The following is a 22303-nucleotide window of genomic DNA, read 5'->3' as shown; positions in this document are numbered from 1 at the left end:
ACGAGATCAAAGCCCCTACTTCCGAAAAGAAATCATATGCCTCCCGTTGTCAAATTTGAATACACCGACTTTTCCCCCCCCCAAAAAAAACTTAATATCATGATTATGATTATTATCATTACAGGGATTTTATAACAATAATAATCCCTACAATAAGAACCAACTACTTTGTTTTAAAGGGGCTCAGATACAGGAGGAAATTCCAGGATAGTCCCCCCGGATTCCTCCCCCTCATCATTTTTTTCCCCCTATTTTTTTATTTTTTTATTTTTTATACTTTATTTGGTTTATTATAACAATAATATCATTATTATTATTATTATTATTATTATAATTATGATGATGATGATGATGATGATGATGATTATTATCATTATTCTGAGAGCTCCCTCCTCTCATTCAGGCCGTTTGGGACTCGGGTTCCCAATCTATCTATCCAAAGGAACTCTTTGAATAATCTCTGGTTTAACACTAGAAGTCCCAGAGTTTTGTAACCCTCCTTTAGCCAAGTGGATGCTAACTGGTTAGTCTTTTGGCTATCATTAGCATCAATTCATGTGTAAATGTGGTCATTACCTGAGCAATCTGCAGGGGGGTTGGGGGTGTGTGTGTGAATGGTTGCTGGTGGCTTGTTTGTATGTGTGGGGGAGGGAGGGCTGCTAAAAGCAGAGAACTTGATTGACCAAGTCTCACATTGGCATGTAGGGTCTTGCCCAGGTGTAAACAGGTATGAATTAGCACATCTAATTGCATGCAGCTTGCTCTCAAATGAGAGGTAATTCCTTTTGTGCTGAGATGGGTAAAATCTCACTGCACATAGCCTACTACTTCAGTGCCCTCAAGAATTCTGTGGTGTACGAACCTCCTCTCCAAGAAAAGAAAATGCAGACAAGACTCACCACTCGGCAGGCCTTGGAAATTATCCTGAGTGAAGTAAACCCTTGTGACTCAGAGGGAGAAGACATAGAACTTCAGCCGGATTCGGACTCAGAGCTGTCTGATCTGTCTTCAGGTTAAGTTTCATTTCATATTATTTCCTATTTAATTTCAAACCAGTAAGTGGAAAACACCAAAAAAGCAGAGTGGAGTGACATAAATATTTACCCTGCCTTTTTTGTATTGTCCACTTTTTTGTTTGTACTACTTAGCAGACATTCACTGCCATCTGAAGTGCAAAACATTATTAGTTGTTTCTTTGCTTTAGTTGTATCTTTTTATTTAGGAAGATATTTCAGACATTATTCCGATACAGAGAAGGAGATACTGGAATTATTATTAGTATCTATGCATGCATTTGTGATATCATTTGACTTTTCCATTGCTCACAATTTGAATTTGTTCACACTGCAGATGAGGAGACTGCTCCTCAACCAAAAAAGAGAGCCTGTTTGGGGACTGACCTGACAGAGACAGCGAAAGATGGCACAGTGTGGCGTGAAGAACAGGTGGGGACGCGTCTCCCTTTCACCCCAATAAAAGCGTACGCTGCAGATGGAGAGCCAACGGCTAAGGCCAGGAAAAGTATCTCGAGTCGCCTTCAGTGCTTCCTGTGTTTCATCACTCTTGACATGCTTCATAGCATTCAAGAATGGACTATTCAACATGCACAGGAAACGGAGCATGTTCATTGGTTAATGGCCCTCCCTGAACTAATGGCATTTATTGCAATTGTCATCTTGCGGGGGCTTACCAAGGTTCCATCACTATGTGACTGCTGGTCAGCAAACCTGGGAAACCCACATATCATTGGAACAATGCCGCGAAACCGCTTCCAAGACATCATGCGACACCTACGCTTTGATGACAGGTCCACCTGGAGTGATCGTGCAAAGACTGATAAGTTTGCTGCAATTTCCAGTGTGTGGGGATCATTTGTCACCAATTGCATCACGTCCTACAACCCTGGTCTACATATCACCGTTGATGAACAGCTTTTCCCGTCAAATACTCACTGCTGTTTCCTGCAGTATATTGCAACTAAACCTGACAAGTTTGGGATCAAGGTTTGGGTGGCTTGCGACCTAAAATCCAAGTACATTTGTAATGTCCTCCCATATCTTGGCAAGGACCCTAGTCGTCCCAGTGGAGAGAGACTGTCTGAAAATGTAGTGATGAGGCTGATGGAACCATTCCTAGACAAGGGCAGAAATGTTACCACGGACAATTTCTTCACATCGCTGTCACTTGCGCATAAACTTCTTAGCCGGAAAACCACCATCCTCGGCACAGTCAACAAGATTCGCCGGGAAATCCCTCAATCCGCTAGACACACAGATCGCAATGAATTCACCACTCAGGTATGTTGCAGGTCTTTTGTGGTTCTATGTTTATGTGTTTCTAATTTTTAGAATCAACACCGCCAAGTGTGTCATTGTGTGTAAAAGTGCTATGAAAATAACAATTTATCTTATTTATTAGGTGTTTTCAACCACTGCTGCTACGCTGACGGCGTATGCGCCCAAACGGAAGAAGACCGTCTACATTCTTAGCAGCGTGCACAGCGTGGTTCAGACTGATAATACCACCAAAAGGAAGCCAAACACTGTCACCCTTTACAACACCACAAAGTGCGGCGTGGATGTGATGGACCAGATGGTGCGGGAGTACATTGTCCGCACAGGGACACGGCGCTGGCCAGTTGCCGTGTTCTATAACATGATTGACATGGCAGCACTGAATGCACATGTGCTGTATCAAGCATGCACCGGAAGGCAGGAAAGACGGGTGGATCTCCTGGTGGAGCTTGCAAGAGAGTTGGCTAACTCTCATATGTGTGCGAAGAAGGCAAGAAAAGAACAATTGCTTCGGACACAACCCTCCACACCTAGCCCTGGAAAAAGAGCCATGTGTCAGGTCAAACACCAATGCAAGAACAATCATGCCACTGTGCGATGTGTTCACTGCTACAGATACACATGTGGTAAATGCAGACGGGAGATACCATGGCAGTGCCAGGATTGTGAGTGATTGCTGGAATGTACTCACTCACTTTTTAATATTATTTGTAAATGTGTACAAATGGTTGGTTTCTTTTTTATTTTATTTTGTACTGTTTTTATCAATAAATCTCAGCAACAAAGGAAAAAATAAAACATGTGTGTTGATTTCTCCCTAAGATGGCATAGTGAAACACAAGTTTCCTTGAAGTGGCTCAGCATGGCCCCACATCGTTTACATAACAAAAGCAACCGTTCACAGCTGATTAAGGATATTAGCCTAAAGCCTTCCAGCCCATTGGCTGTCCTGCGGGTTTTATAGGTAGAAAAGCCAAATGGCTGCTCTCTGGGACTTCTAGTGTTAAGGTCCACTTCGGATTATGCTCGAGACCCCTTGCCGTCAATTTCCGCACCCCGTGTCGTTGGAAGTACTCTACCAGCGAACGCCTACTCGTATTCATGGCTCCCTTGCGAATGATATACCGGTGTTGGTATAAACGTGCCTTGATGGAATTCTTGGTCTGACCGACATATTGTTTGCCACACCGGCCACACCGAATCGCATATATACAATTCTTGGCCTCCAGCGGAATATTCGGCAGGAAGAACGCCCTGGGCTGACCCCAAGCTTTAATGGTTCGAGGTCTTTTCCTTTTCAACGGTCTTGGTTTGTCCCTGTGCTTGCGAAGCCTGCTATGAACCAACAAATCCTGCAAGTTTGTGTTTCTCTTGTAGGTCGCCAGGAGCTTAATACCCTGACCCTCCGGCGTATGCGCCAACGTTCCTGCAAAGCTACCCTTGATCTCCCTGGTGAGCCTGGCAGCCTCTGGAGTGAATGGAAATATGGCCGGGACCAAAACTCTATCGTCCCTTGGAGGCCCAACCTTTGGACTGGCCTGCAGCTGACAATGCTCCCTGTAGATCGCCCTAAGCCATGACCTCGAATAGCCCCTGGCCCGGAGGGCCCGGAACAGAGTACACTTGGCTTCCTGAAAGCTTTCCTCCCGAGAACAAATTCTCCTGAACCTCAGAAGCTGAGATAACACTATACCTCTGAACGTGTGTCTCGGATGGTAGCTCCGATGGTGTAAAAGGGCATGAATGTCCGTCTCCTTAAAAAACATCTTGAAATCCAAGAGTCCTGTAGAATGAAACTCAGGTCCCTTGTACACCATCGTGTCGAGAAACTCTATGGCCTGCTCATTTACCACTGCTTTTACCTTAATCGAGGCATGATGCGTGTTCAACACCCCTAAAAAGGCCTCAAACTCCTGTCGACCATGGTCCCACACTCCCCAGATGTCGTCTAGGAACCTAAAGTAGGACAAAGGGACCTTTTCGCATTTGGGAAAGACTGTCTCTTCCCACCGAGCCATGTAAATATTTGCGTAGGCCGGCGCAAACCTTTTACCCATCGCCGTCCCCTTAATCTGTAAATAGAACTCCCCTTCAAATTCAAAGTCATTACGAGTGAGACTCAACTCTAGGAGTTCTAAAATTGCCTCATCCGGTCGAGAGGCATCAGGAAACCTAGCGAAACAATCACGAACTGCCCTCAATCCCAAAGGAGTCTCGATATTGGTATATAAACTTTCCACATCTAGTGAGAACAAAAGGGCGTCCGGCGGTACTCTAAGACCCTTGACCTTCTCCAAAAAGTCATACGTGTCTCTGATAAAGCTAAAGTGCTTCGTGGACAAGGGATTGAGATAAAAGTCGATGAACTCCGCCACTCTATGACTCTCGCTCCCACTATCCGAGACAATCGGGCGACCCGGAGGCATGAAAGGATTGGACCATTTGTCCCGAGGCTTGTGAACTTTGGGGAGCAAATAAAACCGCCTGGGCCTAGGCCTCACCTCCCCTACCAAATAACTCGCCTGTCGCTTACAGATAAAACCCGTCCTCCGCAAGGTATCGACTACTCTCTCAATGCGGGGTATCGACTCCATGAAAATGGGAGCCTCTAACTTGGAATAGAAGGATCGATCCGTTAATTGTCTCAGCCCCTCCTGGACATAACGTGCCCTGTCCATGATTACCACCGCACTTCCCTTGTCTGCAGGTTTAATAACAATATCAGTCCTGCGAGCTAGGTTTTCCAAGGCTTCGATCTCCTCCGGGGGCAAGTTAGGCACCGGAGCCTTTGCCCCCGATAAAGCCACCTGAACACCCTCCAAATTCTTTTCAAAAAAATCCCACACTTCCCCAGGAAGTCTCTGGGGTGGCGGCACCCACCCCGAACTCTCGCAAAACGGAAGACCCTGGGCTTCCCCGTCAATACTAGGACCAAAATAAACTGCCCTTTTTATTTTGTCATGGAACTGACCTAAATCCGCCAACAAAGGACCTCTGTCAACTTTCTTTACTAGATGAGAAGGAATAAAAGATAAACCCCTATCTAGTAGACTAACCTGTGCCGGTGTAAAATGAAAACACTGAGACAAGTTAATGACAGAGCCCATTTTATTCTCTGATTTTTCGGGACCCTGGCGGGGAGGCCCCTTTAGCAGTTTAAATGCTTTAGCCAATGTTGAAGAATGGCCCGAGCCGTATCCACCGTCCAATGGATACGGTCCCGTTCCACCTGGAACCGGCTCTCCGGCAAGAGGGGCATGCACCACTCGGCCCTAAAAATGACATCATTGAGGGCTCTCAGATTCCGAACCTGTTGCTCCGGTAGGCCGGGATCATAATTAATCAGAGGCATATGTAACACCGCATTAGGGAATGTTGCCGCCGCCGCTTCCTTCAGCCCTTCCACACATTTCCTCAGGGTCTGGATGTTGCTTTGGTTCCGGTCATTCAAGCCGAAGGATAGAATGACCTGTCTGACCCTGTCCGCCGCGGGGGTCTTGTATTTAATAAGGCTAAACGCCTGTGCCAACGTGGCCCCGGGGTAGCTGTGCACCTCCACAGCCCCATGGTCAATCTCCGGAATGCGACTCAGATTGGAGTCCCCAACAATGAGGATCTCCCTCCCCGGGGCCAGACTCCACGACTTATACTTGTCCCCCGCTATGACTTCATGTCTGACATGGAGGCTCCCCCGTGACCCTTTCACCGGGGCTCTCTTGGCTGATGGAATTTCCGGGAACTTCTTCAGAGTCCCTGGGGCCCGCCCAACGGCTGCCCCCGTCTCCTCCTCCGGAACTGCCGGCCCCTGCCCTGTGGCTCCTGGAGTGACTTCCGACCTAGGCTCCCGGGGAACCTCCATTTCTGTCTGGCTGACCTCCAGGATCCAGTCCCCGTCCGAATCCAGGCTATCCCCCAACTCCATCGGCTGCACTTGATCCCGAACTGGAGTCAGGGGTGGTAAGACCGCTGCCGCTGCTGGCCCCACCGGCAGAACCCCAACCGCTCTATTTTTGCTGCCGGGGCCCAGACCCTTCTTGGCCTTTGCTAGCCTCGGGGGCTCTGCTCTTAAACAGACCTGCTCCTGCTCCTCCTCCAGGCGGTGTCCAGGGGAATCCCCCAGGTCCGAGGATTCCCGTGAAGGAACCTCCCTCCTGAGCACAGGACCTGGAGGACCCTGGAGCGGCCCGCCTCCCACAACTGGCTCTAGTGCCGGGGTCACGGCTCCCCGGGCCGGTCCGCAGTCCCCGACCGCTACCTGCGTGGAAACGGACACTGCCCGGGTCGGCAGCTTCTCCACAACCGCTTGGGTCCCTACCTCCCGGGCCGGCTGACCCCCCCCGGCCATCCTCGGCTCCGGGACGGAAGACCCCTGGGCCGACGACCTCTTCTCCACCACCGACTGGGGCCACCTGATGGCCGGTTTACGGGCTGTCTTTTTGCGGACCCTCGATGGTTCTGCTACACTCTGGTTCCCTGGCGCTTCTTGCTCTCTGGCCCTGGCCTGTCCCCCCACTGGAGCGGAGGACGGCCCAGCCCTTGCTGCCCTAGGGACGTATCCCGAGGTCTCCCCCCCGTCCTCGGTCCCTTCCGAAAGGCGGATGGCTTCAGCCAAGGCCTGGCGCACCGTGGATTCCCTCAAAGTTTTCAGTCCCCGGCGGGCCCATTTCACCGCAATCTCCCATGCCTCCCTCCATCTCACCCTGGGGGCATGGGAGACTGCCTGGCCGGCCTCAAGAAGGACTCTCTCATGATGGTCTGTTAAGATGTCCAATCCATTGTTCAGCCAATTCTTGGCGTTCCCAAAGATCAACCATTCCGTGTTGACCCTTGGGAACACTGGCTGAATCCCGGCGGACATCTGATAAGCCATCCGTTGTAGTTTGGCCGGTGGTCCCTCATCATCCCCGGCTTTCGTCATGCCGAGGTGATGGTGGTAGGCCTTAAGGAATCTAAACAAGACCCTAATCAAACTCTTGAAGTCCTGCTCCTCCCTTTCCTCCCTTTGCTTCCTTTCCTCCATTATCCAAAAACTCTCCTCACTTTCAATCTGCCTACAAGAAAAGAAAAACAGCCGATTACCACCTGAGACCGACCTCCACACGATTCTAACTCCCCCCCCCAAAAAATTAATTAAAACGAACCAGGAGTTACCCAACCTGTCTAGGCCGAGCAACTCCCTAAGGACCTGTATAGGCCCGTATTCGTACTCCCATCCCGCCCCTCCCCCGACCCCACGGGCCGAGGAAGGAGCCGGAGGGAGCTCAAGCAAACCTAATCCTAATCCTAGAACAGCTCTCTATATCCCAACAAATTTATACCTAACAGGAACTTCCCATAAAACCAAGACTTCTAGGAACCAGAAAAACAGAAGATCTAGCCCCCAGTTCCAAAACCTGGATCATCCCTGGTATGTCAAGTCCGATGGCTCTGGCTGGGTTAGGTTTTTTGTAAATATTACAACAGCTCCTCCCTCTCTCCGGCACTAGTCCAGGAAAGAGAGGAGACTGAGGAAGGCACGGGCCGACGCATGTTAGACTATACCATGGCTCCCCCTTGGAGCGCGCTCCTCATTGGAGCTCACCATTACTAGACTTCCAACTAGGTTCATGACCATAAGGGCTCTCGTGGGTAGGGTTAGAGCAAAAGCAGGTACAGACCTTAGTTGTATAAATCACAAAATTACTATAGATAGGTATTAAGACAAAAGTGGGTAGAAGCCTAGGTCTACAAACACCCGGGTTACTACGGGTAGGGTTTAGGACAGAAGTAGGTAGAGTCCTAGGTCTAAAAAACAACCGGGTTACTATAGGTAGGTTTTAGGACAGAAGTAGGTAGAGGCCTAGGTCTACAAAACAACCGGGTAACTATAGGTAGGTTTTAGGACAGAAGTAGGTAGAGGCCTAGGTCTACAAAACAACCGGGTAACTATAGGTAGGTTTTAGGACAGAAGTAGGTAGAGGCCTAGGTCTAGGGTTAGGGTTAGGGGAATGAAAAATCCAAGATCTAGGGCCCGAAGGCCCCAGAAATGGCTGTGCACTGGCCTACTTTCTACTGACCACTAAAGGACACCACAGGCCCAGAAAGGAGAATGGTCACACCCTAGAGAGATACATATATAATTATTAAATAAAAAAATAGAGGGCTAAAATCGCCAGGGTTCAAATCAAACGGGCTATATTGCCGTGGTTTATACCAACAAGGGTTTAATTTAATGAAAAAACTAATGGTAGGTTTTAGTCAGATGTGGTGAGGGGCATATAACTCACGTCTGTATGGACATGAGGAGACGCTCGACGTCACAGTGGACGGAGAAAAAATCATGTGGCTCTGCAACATCACCCGCACCAATGATGGCGGCCATTTTAACCAACTCGACGCCTGTATGGGCTGAAGAGAAAATTTTCCAGAGCTCTGCTACATCACCCACCTTCAAAATGATGGCAGCTGTACTCATTTTTACGGTTTTGTGTCATTCAGGCACTCTCGCGACGCGTTTCGAACTTTCCCAAGGTTCTCATCAGGCGAATTGAAATGACAACTGTTAGGGGAAATGAAGATCCAAGCCCCAGACCTGAGGTCTGAGTCTGGTTACGCACTGGCCCTACATCAAATGACCACTTTTAGGTCTATCCAAGTCGGACCCCAATCCCAAGTGTACGTCCCCACTCAACTTGTGTCTTATTTTGAATTTTGTTATGAACAATAATCTCCTTTTGAGTCTCCTTTCACATACATGTAACCAACCTATCCATCGCCATCTGATAAAGTGTTCTCGTTACAGAGTCCCGGGTTCCTCCCAGGAGGGCTACGTCAGACCGGGGTACATTCATTAGGTTTGGACTGGTAGGGGTTAGGGCCGTGTTCCGGGGTACATTCATTAGGTTTTGGACTGGTAGGTGTTAGGGCCGTAGTCCGGGGTACATTCATTAGGTTTTGGACTGGTAGGTGTTAGGGCCGTAGCTGAATGTACCTCCCGGGGTAATACCACAGGGTTTACGGATGGTAGGTTTAGGGCTGGCGTGTGTGTTAGGGTTAGGGTTAGGTGAAGAGAAAATCCATAAACTGTCCGAAGACACTTCAGGCTGTGCACTGGCCTTCGCTTCAACTGGCCGCTCCCCACACAAGCACCGAAATGCCCCAAGAAACCCCGAGAGAGACGCATACAATTATAAAACATTAAAAGAGGGCTAAAACGCCGTGGGCTAGATCCAAAAGGGCTACATTGCCGTGGTTTATGCCAACAAGGGCTTAATTTGAACAAAAAACGAATGGTAGGTGTTAGCTAAGAGTGGTGAGGGGCATAAATCCCACGTCTGTATGGACATGGACCCTTTTTGGAGACGCTCAACGTCACAGTGGACGGAGGAAAAATTTATGTGGCTCTGCAACATCACTCAGACCAATGATGGCGGCCATTTTAACCAACTCCAGACCTGTATGGGTCGAAGAGAAAATTTTCCAAGGCTTCTGCTACATCACGAACCCCCAAATGATGGCAGCTGTACTCATTTTTACGGTTTCGAGTCATTCAGGCATACTTTCACGACGCGTTTCGAGCTTTCCCAAGGCTCCTCATCAGGTGAATTTAGAATGACAACTCTCTCAAATCCCTCTCGGCTTCCTCGTGCTCGAGGGCGTGGTCACACTTGATTTTATAGTGGACTTCAGAGGGCGGGCGCCCCTCCCACTTTGACTAAAATACCTTTCAGCACTAAATGGTGCTTCATAAATCGTTTTTTGACTATCAATAAATTTATTTATCATTTTAATATTTAATAATTATACACATACCCCCCCAGACATCTCAAGGAACATCCAGATAACATGCACGAGGTCCAGAGTTACGAGGCACGGGCTTGGTTAGGTGAAGAGAAAATCCATAAACTGTCCGAAGACACTTCAGGCTGTGCACTGGCCTTCGCTTCAACTGGCCGCTCCCCACACAAGCACCGAAATGCCCCAAGAAACCCCGAGAGAGACGCATACAATTATAAAACATTAAAAGAGGGCTAAAACGCCGTGGGCTAGATCCAAAAGGGCTACATTGCCGTGGTTTATGCCAACAAGGGCTTAATTTGAACAAAAAGCGAATGGTAGGTGTTAGCTAAGAGTGGTGAGGGGCATAAATCCCACGTCTGTATGGACATGGACCCTTTTTGGAGACGCTCAACGTCACAGTGGACGGAGGAAAAATTAATGTGGCTCTGCAACATCACTCAGACCAATGATGGCGGCCATTTTAACCAACTCCAGACCTGTATGGGTCGAAGAGAAAATTTTCCAAGGCTTCTGCTACATCACGAACCCCCAAATGATGGCAGCTGTACTCATTTTTACGGTTTCGAGTCATTCAGGCATACTTTCACGACGCGTTTCGAGCTTTCCCAAGGCTCCTCATCAGGTGAATTTAGAATGACAACCCAAGGCTCCTCATCAGGTGTAGGGTTAGGGGAATGAGAAATCCAAGATCTGGGACCCTAAGGTCCCAGAAATGGCTGTGCACTGGCCTACATTCTGCTGACCACTAAAGGTTTACCCAAGGTCAAGAAAGGGTTAGATGCCGTGATCTAAAGTCCCACTACACTGTCCACTTGACAAATACGTAAATCTGTATATACTATTTGTAATTAATAATTATAAATTATAATGTTAACACCTTATAGCCCGTCTCATAATATCTGTTTTGTGTTTTAGACCACACACCTGTTGTGTATATATATATATATATATATATATATATATATATTTCTTTATTTATTTAATTACCTATATGGTTGTGTTATGCTATAATGAGTGTAATAAATGGGATGACCCCTATTTTATATGTTTGTCTTTAATATTCTCCCAGGGGTCGACCAAAGAGGGCTGACAGCAGTCGGGGTAGGCGACGGAGGGCCATCCAGACCGCATTAACAGGTGAGTGGGGTAGATTTTAGTGTAGAAAATGGGGTAATTGATATTTTTGTTTGTTTGTTTTTAATATTCTCCCAGGGTTCGACCAGAGAGGGCTGACAACAGTCAAGGAAGGCGTTAAAAGGCCGTCCAGACCGGATTGACAGGTAAGTGGGGTAGATTTTAGTGTAGAAAATGGGGTAATTGATATTTTTGTTTGTTTGTCTTTAATATTCTCCCAGGGGTCGACCAGAGAGGGCTGACAGCAGTCGGGGTAGGCGACGGAGGGCCGTCCAGACCGCATTAACAGGTGAGTGGGGTAGATTTTAGTGTAGAAAATGGGGTAATTGATATTTTTGTTTGTTTGTTTTTAATATTCTCCCAGGGTTCGACCAAAGAGGGCTGACAACAGTCAAGGAAGGCGTTAAAAGGCCGTCCAGACCGGATTGACAGGTAAGTGGGGTAGATTTTAGTGTAGAAAATGGGGTAATTGATATTTTTGTTTGTTTGTCTTTAATATTCTCCCAGGGGTCGACCAGAGAGGGCTGACAGCAGTCGGGGTAGGCGACGGAGGGCCGTCCAGACCGCATTAACTGGTGAGTGGGGTAGGTTTTAGTGCAGAAAATGGGGTAATTGATATTTTTGTTTGATTGTTTTTGAAATTTCTTGCAGGGGTAGGGTTAGGTGAAGAGAAAATCCATAAACTGTCCGAAGACACTTCAGGCTGTGCACTGGCCTTCGCTTCAACTGGCCGCTCCCCACACAAGCACCGAAATGCCCCAAGAAACCCCGAGAGAGACGCATACAATTATAAAACATTAAAAGAGGGCTAAAACGCCGTGGGCTAGATCCAAAAGGGCTACATTGCCGTGGTTTATGCCAACAAGGGCTTAATTTGAACAAAAAGCGAATGGTAGGTGTTAGCTAAGAGTGGTGAGGGGCATAAATCCCACGTCTGTATGGACATGGACCCTTTTTGGAGACGCTCAACGTCACAGTGGACGGAGGAAAAATTTATGTGGCTCTGCAACATCACTCAGACCAATGATGGCGGCCATTTTAACCAACTCCAGACCTGTATGGGTCGAAGAGAAAATTTTCCAAGGCTTCTGCTACATCACGAACCCCCAAATGATGGCAGCTGTACTCATTTTTACGGTTTCGAGTCATTCAGGCATACTTTCACGACGCGTTTCGAGCTTTCCCAAGGCTCCTCATCAGGTGAATTTAGAATGACAACTCTCTCAAATCCCTCTCGGCTTCCTCGTGCTCGAGGGCGTGGTCACACTTGATTTTATAGTGGACTTCAGAGGGCGGGCGCCCCTCCCACTTTAACTAAAATACCTTTCAGCACTAAATGGTGCTTCATAAATCGTTTTTTGACTATCAATAAATTTATTTATCATTTTAATATTTAATAATTATACACATACCCCCCCAGACATCTCAAGGAACATCCAGATAACATGCACGAGGTCCAGAGTTACGAGGCACGGGCTTGGTTAGGTGAAGAGAAAATCCATAAACTGTCCGAAGACACTTCAGGCTGTGCACTGGCCTTCGCTTCAACTGGCCGCTCCCCACACAAGCACCGAAATGCCCCAAGAAACCCCGAGAGAGACGCATACAATTATAAAACATTAAAAGTGGGCTAAAACGCCGTGGGCTAGATCCAAAAGGGCTACATTGCCGTGGTTTATGCCAACAAGGGCTTAATTTGAACAAAAAGCGAATGGTAGGTGTTAGCTAAGAGTGGTGAGGGGCATAAATCCCACGTCTGTATGGACATGGACCCTTTTTGGAGACGCTCAACGTCACAGTGGACGGAGGAAAAATTTATGTGGCTCTGCAACATCACTCAGACCAATGATGGCGGCCATTTTAACCAACTCCAGACCTGTATGGGTCGAAGAGAAAATTTTCCAAGGCTTCTGCTACATCACGAACCCCCAAATGATGGCAGCTGTACTCATTTTTACGGTTTCGAGTCATTCAGGCATACTTTCACGACGCGTTTCGAGCTTTCCCAAGGCTCCTCATCAGGTGAATTTAGAATGACAACTCTCTCAAATCCCTCTCGGCTTCCTCGTGCTCGAGGGCGTGGTCACACTTGATTTTATAGTGGACTTCAGAGGGCGGGCGCCCCTCCCACTTTAACTAAAATACCTTTCAGCACTAAATGGTGCTTCATAAATCGTTTTTTGACTATCAATAAATTTATTTATCATTTTAATATTTAATAATTATACACATACCCCCCCAGACATCTCAAGGAACATCCAGATAACATGCACGAGGTCCAGAGTTACGAGGCACGGGCTTGGTTAGGTGAAGAGAAAATCCATAAACTGTCCGAAGACACTTCAGGCTGTGCACTGGCCTTCGCTTCAACTGGCCGCTCCCCACACAAGCACCGAAATGCCCCAAGAAACCCCGAGAGAGACGCATACAATTATAAAACATTAAAAGAGGGCTAAAACGCCGTGGGCTAGATCCAAAAGGGCTACATTGCCGTGGTTTATGCCAACAAGGGCTTAATTTGAACAAAAAGCGAATGGTAGGTGTTAGCTAAGAGTGGTGAGGGGCATAAATCCCACGTCTGTATGGACATGGACCCTTTTTGGAGACGCTCAACGTCACAGTGGACGGAGGAAAAATTTATGTGGCTCTGCAACATCACTCAGACCAATGATGGCGGCCATTTTAACCAACTCCAGACCTGTATGGGTCGAAGAGAAAATTTTCCAAGGCTAGAGGTTAGGTGAAGAGAAAATCCATAAACTGTCCGAAGACACTTCAGGCTGTGCACTGGCCTTCGCTTCAACTGGCCGCTCCCCACACAAGCACCGAAATGCCCCAAGAAACCCCGAGAGAGACGCATACAATTATAAAACATTAAAAAGAGGGCTAAAACGCCGCGGGCTAGATCCAAAAGGGCTACATTGCCGTGGTTTATGCCAACAAGGGCTTAGTTTGAACAAAAAACTTTTGGTAGGTGTTAGTCAAGAGTGGTGAGGGGCATAAATCCCACGTCTGTATGGACATGGACCCTTTTTGGAGACGCTCAACGTCACAGTGGACGGAGGAAAAATTAATGTGGCTCTGCAACATCACTCAGACCAATGATGGCGGCCATTTTAACCAACTCCAGACCTGTATGGGTCGAAGAGAAAATTTTCCAAGGCTTCTGCTACATCACGAACCCCCAAATGATGGCAGCTGTACTCATTTTTACGGTTTCGAGTCATTCAGGCATACTTTCACGACGCGTTTCGAGCTTTCCCAAGGCTCCTCATCAGGTGAATTTAGAATGACAACTCTCTCAAATCCCTCTCGGCTTCCTCGTGCTCGAGGGCGTGGTCACACTTGATTTTATAGTGGACTTCAGAGGGCGGGCGCCCCTCCCACTTTAACTAAAATACCTTTCAGCACTAAATGGTGCTTCATAAATCGTTTTTTGACTATCAATAAATTTATTTCTCATTTTAATATTTAATAATTATACACATACCCCCCCAGACATCTCAAGGAACATCCAGATAACATGCACGAGGTCCAGAGTTACGAGGCACGGGCTTGGTTAGGTGAAGAGAAAATCCATAAACTGTCCGAAGACACTTCAGGCTGTGCACTGGCCTTCGCTTCAACTGGCCGCTCCCCACACAAGCACCGAAATGCCCCAAGAAACCCCGAGAGAGACGCATACAATTATAAAACATTAAAAGAGGGCTAAAACGCCGTGGGCTAGATCCAAAAGGGCTACATTGCCGTGGTTTATGCCAACAAGGGCTTAATTTGAACAAAAAGCGAATGGTAGGTGTTAGCTAAGAGTGGTGAGGGGCATAAATCCCACGTCTGTATGGACATGGACCCTTTTTGGAGACGCTCAACGTCACAGTGGACGGAGGAAAAATTTATGTGGCTCTGCAACATCACTCAGACCAATGATGGCGGCCATTTTAACCAACTCCAGACCTGTATGGGTCGAAGAGAAAATTTTCCAAGGCTTCTGCTACATCACGAACCCCCAAATGATGGCAGCTGTACTCATTTTTACGGTTTCGAGTCATTCAGGCATACTTTCACGACGCGTTTCGAGCTTTCCCAAGGCTCCTCATCAGGTGAATTTAGAATGACAACTCTCTCAAATCCCTCTCGGCTTCCTCGTGCTCGAGGGCGTGGTCACACTTGATTTTATAGTGGACTTCAGAGGGCGGGCGCCCCTCCCACTTTAACTAAAATACCTTTCAGCACTAAATGGTGCTTCATAAATCGTTTTTTGACTATCAATAAATTTATTTATCATTTTAATATTTAATAATTATACACATACCCCCCCAGACATCTCAAGGAACATCCAGATAACATGCACGAGGTCCAGAGTTACGAGGCACGGGCTTGGTTAGGTGAAGAGAAAATCCATAAACTGTCCGAAGACACTTCAGGCTGTGCACTGGCCTTCGCTTCAACTGGCCGCTCCCCACACAAGCACCGAAATGCCCCAAGAAACCCAGAGAGAGACGCATACAATTATAAAACATTAAAAGAGGGCTAAAACGCCGTGGGCTAGATCCAAAAGGGCTACATTGCCGTGGTTTATGCCAACAAGGGCTTAATTTGAACAAAAAGCGAATGGTAGGTGTTAGCTAAGAGTGGTGAGGGGCATAAATCCCACGTCTGTATGGACATGGACCCTTTTTGGAGACGCTCAACGTCACAGTGGACGGAGGAAAAATTTATGTGGCTCTGCAACATCACTCAGACCAATGATGGCGGCCATTTTAACCAACTCCAGACCTGTATGGGTCGAAGAGAAAATTTTCCAAGGCTAGAGGTTAGGTGAAGAGAAAATCCATAAACTGTCCGAAGACACTTCAGGCTGTGCACTGGCCTTCGCTTCAACTGGCCGCTCCCCACACAAGCACCGAAATGCCCCAAGAAACCCCGAGAGAGACGCATACAATTATAAAACATTAAAAAGAGGGCTAAAACGCCGCGGGCTAGATCCAAAAGGGCTACATTGCCGTGGTTTATGCCAACAAGGGCTTAGTTTGAACAAAAAACTTTTGGTAGGTGTTAGTCAAGAGTGGTGAGGGGCATAAATCCCACGTCTGTATGGACATGGACCCTTTTTGGAGACGCTCAACGTCACAGTGGACGGAGGAAAAATTAATGTGGCTCTGCAACATCACTCAGACCAATGATGGCGGCCATTTTAACCAACTCCAGACCTGTATGGGTCGAAGAGAAAATTTTCCAAGGCTTCTGCTACATCACGAACCCCCAAATGATGGCAGCTGTACTCATTTTTACGGTTTCGAGTCATTCAGGCATACTTTCACGACGCGTTTCGAGCTTTCCCAAGGCTCCTCATCAGGTGAATTTAGAATGACAACTCTCTCAAATCCCTCTCGGCTTCCTCGTGCTCGAGGGCGTGGTCACACTTGATTTTATAGTGGACTTCAGAGGGCGGGCGCCCCTCCCACTTTAACTAAAATACCTTTCAGCACTAAATGGTGCTTCATAAATCGTTTTTTGACTATCAATAAATTTATTTATCATTTTAATATTTAATAATTATACACATACCCCCCCAGACATCTCAAGGAACATCCAGATAACATGCACGAGGTCCAGAGTTACGAGGCACGGGCTTGGTTAGGTGAAGAGAAAATCCATAAACTGTCCGAAGACACTTCAGGCTGTGCACTGGCCTTCGCTTCAACTGGCCGCTCCCCACACAAGCACCGAAATGCCCCAAGAAACCCCGAGAGAGACGCATACAATTATAAAACATTAAAAAGAGGGCTAAAACGCCGCGGGCTAGATCCAAAAGGGCTACATTGCCGTGGTTTATGCCAACAAGGGCTTAGTTTGAACAAAAAACTTTTGGTAGGTGTTAGTCAAGAGTGGTGAGGGGCATAAATCCCACGTCTGTATGGACATGGACCCTTTTTGGAGACGCTCAACGTCACAGTGGACGGAGGAAAAATTAATGTGCCTCTGCAACATCACTCAGACCAATGATGGCGGCCATTTTAACCAACTCCAGACCTGTATGGGTCGAAGAGAAAATTTTCCAAGGCTTCTGCTACATCACGAACCCCCAAATGATGGCAGCTGTACTCATTTTTACGGTTTCGAGTCATTCAGGCATACTTTCACGACGCGTTTCGAGCTTTCCCAAGGCTCCTCATCAGGTGAATTTAGAATGACAACTCTCTCAAATCCCTCTCGGCTTCCTCGTGCTCGAGGGCGTGGTCACACTTGATTTTATAGTGGACTTCAGAGGGCGGGCGCCCCTCCCACTTTAACTAAAATACCTTTCAGCACTAAATGGTGCTTCATAAATCGTTTTTTGACTATCAATAAATTTATTTATCATTTTAATATTTAATAATTATACACATACCCCCCCAGACATCTCAAGGAACATCCAGATAACATGCACGAGGTCCAGAGTTACGAGGCACGGGCTTGGTTAGGTGAAGAGAAAATCCATAAACTGTCCGAAGACACTTCAGGCTGTGCACTGGCCTTCGCTTCAACTGGCCGCTCCCCACACAAGCACCGAAATGCCCCAAGAAACCCCGAGAGAGACGCATACAATTATAAAACATTAAAAAGAGGGCTAAAACGCCGCGGGCTAGATCCAAAAGGGCTACATTGCCGTGGTTTATGCCAACAAGGGCTTAGTTTGAACAAAAAACTTTTGGTAGGTGTTAGTCAAGAGTGGTGAGGGGCATAAATCCCACGTCTGTATGGACATGGACCCTTTTTGGAGACGCTCAACGTCACAGTGGACGGAGGAAAAATTAATGTGGCTCTGCAACATCACTCAGACCAATGATGGCGGCCATTTTAACCAACTCCAGACCTGTATGGGTCGAAGAGAAAATTTTCCAAGGCTTCTGCTACATCACGAACCCCCAAATGATGGCAGCTGTACTCATTTTTACGGTTTCGAGTCATTCAGGCATACTTTCACGACGCGTTTCGAGCTTTCCCAAGGCTCCTCATCAGGTGAATTTAGAATGACAACTCTCTCAAATCCCTCTCGGCTTCCTCGTGCTCGAGGGCGTGGTCACACTTGATTTTATAGTGGACTTCAGAGGGCGGGCGCCCCTCCCACTTTAACTAAAATACCTTTCAGCACTAAATGGTGCTTCATAAATCGTTTTTTGACTATCAATAAATTTATTTATCATTTTAATATTTAATAATTATACACATACCCCCCCAGACATCTCAAGGAACATCCAGATAACATGCACGAGGTCCAGAGTTACGAGGCACGGGCTTGGTTAGGTGAAGAGAAAATCCATAAACTGTCCGAAGACACTTCAGGCTGTGCACTGGCCTTCGCTTCAACTGGCCGCTCCCCACACAAGCACCGAAATGCCCCAAGAAACCCCGAGAGAGACGCATACAATTATAAAACATTAAAAGAGGGCTAAAACGCCGTGGGCTAGATCCAAAAGGGCTACATTGCCGTGGTTTATGCCAACAAGGGCTTAATTTGAACAAAAAGCGAATGGTAGGTGTTAGCTAAGAGTGGTGAGGGGCATAAATCCCACGTCTGTATGGACATGGACCCTTTTTGGAGACGCTCAACGTCACAGTGGACGGAGGAAAAATTTATGTGGCTCTGCAACATCACTCAGACCAATGATGGCGGCCATTTTAACCAACTCCAGACCTGTATGGGTCGAAGAGAAAATTTTCCAAGGCTTCTGCTACATCACGAACCCCCAAATGATGGCAGCTGTACTCATTTTTACGGTTTCGAGTCATTCAGGCATACTTTCACGACGCGTTTCGAGCTTTCCCAAGGCTCCTCATCAGGTGAATTTAGAATGACAACTCTCTCAAATCCCTCTCGGCTTCCTCGTGCTCGAGGGCGTGGTCACACTTGATTTTATAGTGGACTTCAGAGGGCGGGCGCCCCTCCCACTTTAACTAAAATACCTTTCAGCACTAAATGGTGCTTCATAAATCGTTTTTTGACTATCAATAAATTTATTTATCATTTTAATATTTAATAATTATACACATACCCCCCCAGACATCTCAAGGAACATCCAGATAACATGCACGAGGTCCAGAGTTACGAGGCACGGGCTTGGTTAGGTGAAGAGAAAATCCATAAACTGTCCGAAGACACTTCAGGCTGTGCACTGGCCTTCGCTTCAACTGGCCGCTCCCCACACAAGCACCGAAATGCCCCAAGAAACCCCGAGAGAGACGCATACAATTATAAAACATTAAAAGAGGGCTAAAACGCCGTGGGCTAGATCCAAAAGGGCTACATTGCCGTGGTTTATGCCAACAAGGGCTTAATTTGAACAAAAAGCGAATGGTAGGTGTTAGCTAAGAGTGGTGAGGGGCATAAATCCCACGTCTGTATGGACATGGACCCTTTTTGGAGACGCTCAACGTCACAGTGGACGGAGGAAAAATTTATGTGGCTCTGCAACATCACTCAGACCAATGATGGCGGCCATTTTAACCAACTCCAGACCTGTATGGGTCGAAGAGAAAATTTTCCAAGGCTTCTGCTACATCACGAACCCCCAAATGATGGCAGCTGTACTCATTTTTACGGTTTCGAGTCATTCAGGCATACTTTCACGACGCGTTTCGAGCTTTCCCAAGGCTCCTCATCAGGTGAATTTAGAATGACAACTCTCTCAAATCCCTCTCGGCTTCCTCGTGCTCGAGGGCGTGGTCACACTTGATTTTATAGTGGACTTCAGAGGGCGGGCGCCCCTCCCACTTTAACTAAAATACCTTTCAGCACTAAATGGTGCTTCATAAATCGTTTTTTGACTATCAATAAATTTATTTATCATTTTAATATTTAATAATTATACACATACCCCCCCAGACATCTCAAGGAACATCCAGATAACATGCACGAGGTCCAGAGTTACGAGGCACGGGCTTGGTTAGGTGAAGAGAAAATCCATAAACTGTCCGAAGACACTTCAGGCTGTGCACTGGCCTTCGCTTCAACTGGCCGCTCCCCACACAAGCACCGAAATGCCCCAAGAAACCCCGAGAGAGACGCATACAATTATAAAACATTAAAAAGAGGGCTAAAACGCCGCGGGCTAGATCCAAAAGGGCTACATTGCCGTGGTTTATGCCAACAAGGGCTTAGTTTGAACAAAAAACTTTTGGTAGGTGTTAGTCAAGAGTGGTGAGGGGCATAAATCCCACGTCTGTATGGACATGGACCCTTTTTGGAGACGCTCAACGTCACAGTGGACGGAGGAAAAATTAATGTGCCTCTGCAACATCACTCAGACCAATGATGGCGGCCATTTTAACCAACTCCAGACCTGTATGGGTCGAAGAGAAAATTTTCCAAGGCTTCTGCTACATCACGAACCCCCAAATGATGGCAGCTGTACTCATTTTTACGGTTTCGAGTCATTCAGGCATACTTTCACGACGCGTTTCGAGCTTTCCCAAGGCTCCTCATCAGGTGAATTTAGAATGACAACTCTCTCAAATCCCTCTCGGCTTCCTCGTGCTCGAGGGCGTGGTCACACTTGATTTTATAGTGGACTTCAGAGGGCGGGCGCCCCTCCCACTTTAACTAAAATACCTTTCAGCACTAAATGGTGCTTCATAAATCGTTTTTTGACTATCAATAAATTTATTTATCATTTTAATATTTAATAATTATACACATACCCCCCCAGACATCTCAAGGAACATCCAGATAACATGCACGAGGTCCAGAGTTACGAGGCACGGGCTTGGTTAGGTGAAGAGAAAATCCATAAACTGTCCGAAGACACTTCAGGCTGTGCACTGGCCTTCGCTTCAACTGGCCGCTCCCCACACAAGCACCGAAATGCCCCAAGAAACCCCGAGAGAGACGCATACAATTATAAAACATTAAAAAGAGGGCTAAAACGCCGCGGGCTAGATCCAAAAGGGCTACATTGCCGTGGTTTATGCCAACAAGGGCTTAGTTTGAACAAAAAACTTTTGGTAGGTGTTAGTCAAGAGTGGTGAGGGGCATAAATCCCACGTCTGTATGGACATGGACCCTTTTTGGAGACGCTCAACGTCACAGTGGACGGAGGAAAAATTAATGTGGCTCTGCAACATCACTCAGACCAATGATGGCGGCCATTTTAACCAACTCCAGACCTGTATGGGTCGAAGAGAAAATTTTCCAAGGCTTCTGCTACATCACGAACCCCCAAATGATGGCAGCTGTACTCATTTTTACGGTTTCGAGTCATTCAGGCATACTTTCACGACGCGTTTCGAGCTTTCCCAAGGCTCCTCATCAGGTGAATTTAGAATGACAACTCTCTCAAATCCCTCTCGGCTTCCTCGTGCTCGAGGGCGTGGTCACACTTGATTTTATAGTGGACTTCAGAGGGCGGGCGCCCCTCCCACTTTAACTAAAATACCTTTCAGCACTAAATGGTGCTTCATAAATCGTTTTTTGACTATCAATAAATTTATTTATCATTTTAATATTTAATAATTATACACATACCCCCCCAGACATCTCAAGGAACATCCAGATAACATGCACGAGGTCCAGAGTTACGAGGCACGGGCTTGGTTAGGTGAAGAGAAAATCCATAAACTGTCCGAAGACACTTCAAGCTGTGCACTGGCCTTCGCTTCAACTGGCCGCTCCCCACACAAGCACCGAAATGCCCCAAGAAACCCCGAGAGAGACGCATACAATTATAAAACATTAAAAGAGGGCTAAAACGCCGTGGGCTAGATCCAAAAGGGCTACATTGCCGTGGTTTATGCCAACAAGGGCTTAATTTGAACAAAAAGCGAATGGTAGGTGTTAGCTAAGAGTGGTGAGGGGCATAAATCCCACGTCTGTATGGACATGGACCCTTTTTGGAGACGCTCAACGTCACAGTGGACGGAGGAAAAATTTATGTGGCTCTGCAACATCACTCAGACCAATGATGGCGGCCATTTTAACCAACTCCAGACCTGTATGGGTCGAAGAGAAAATTTTCCAAGGCTTCTGCTACATCACGAACCCCCAAATGATGGCAGCTGTACTCATTTTTACGGTTTCGAGTCATTCAGGCATACTTTCACGACGCGTTTCGAGCTTT

At 47.0% G+C, this 22303-nt stretch overlaps 1 protein-coding gene across 1 annotated transcript; it reads left to right on the top strand.

Annotated features, from left to right (window-relative positions):
- Positions 1-2013: 2013 nt before the first annotated feature.
- On the top strand, positions 2014-3092 carry LOC311276852 (uncharacterized protein). Its single transcript, XM_084386809.1, has 2 exons — positions 2014-2297; positions 2419-3092. The coding sequence occupies exons 1-2, from the start codon at positions 2112-2114 to the stop codon at positions 2965-2967; spliced, it is 735 nt and encodes a 244-aa protein (XP_084242935.1). The 5' UTR covers positions 2014-2111; the 3' UTR covers positions 2968-3092.
- Positions 3093-22303: the final 19211 nt, after the last annotated feature.

This window comes from Rutilus rutilus, assembly GCF_951802725.1.
Source record: "Rutilus rutilus genome assembly, chromosome: 18".
Classification (NCBI taxonomy): Eukaryota; Metazoa; Chordata; class Actinopteri; order Cypriniformes; family Leuciscidae; genus Rutilus; species Rutilus rutilus.
This window is presented reverse-complemented; position numbering and strand designations above follow the sequence as displayed.

Coding starts and splice junctions, on each gene's coding strand:
- LOC311276852 (XM_084386809.1), top strand. CDS start 2,112: ATGAGGCTGATGGAACCATTCCTAGACAAGGGCAGAAATGTTACCACG. Junction 2,298..2,418: donor GCAATGAATTCACCACTCAG/GTATGTTGCAGG, acceptor CTTATTTATTAG/GTGTTTTCAACCACTGCTGC.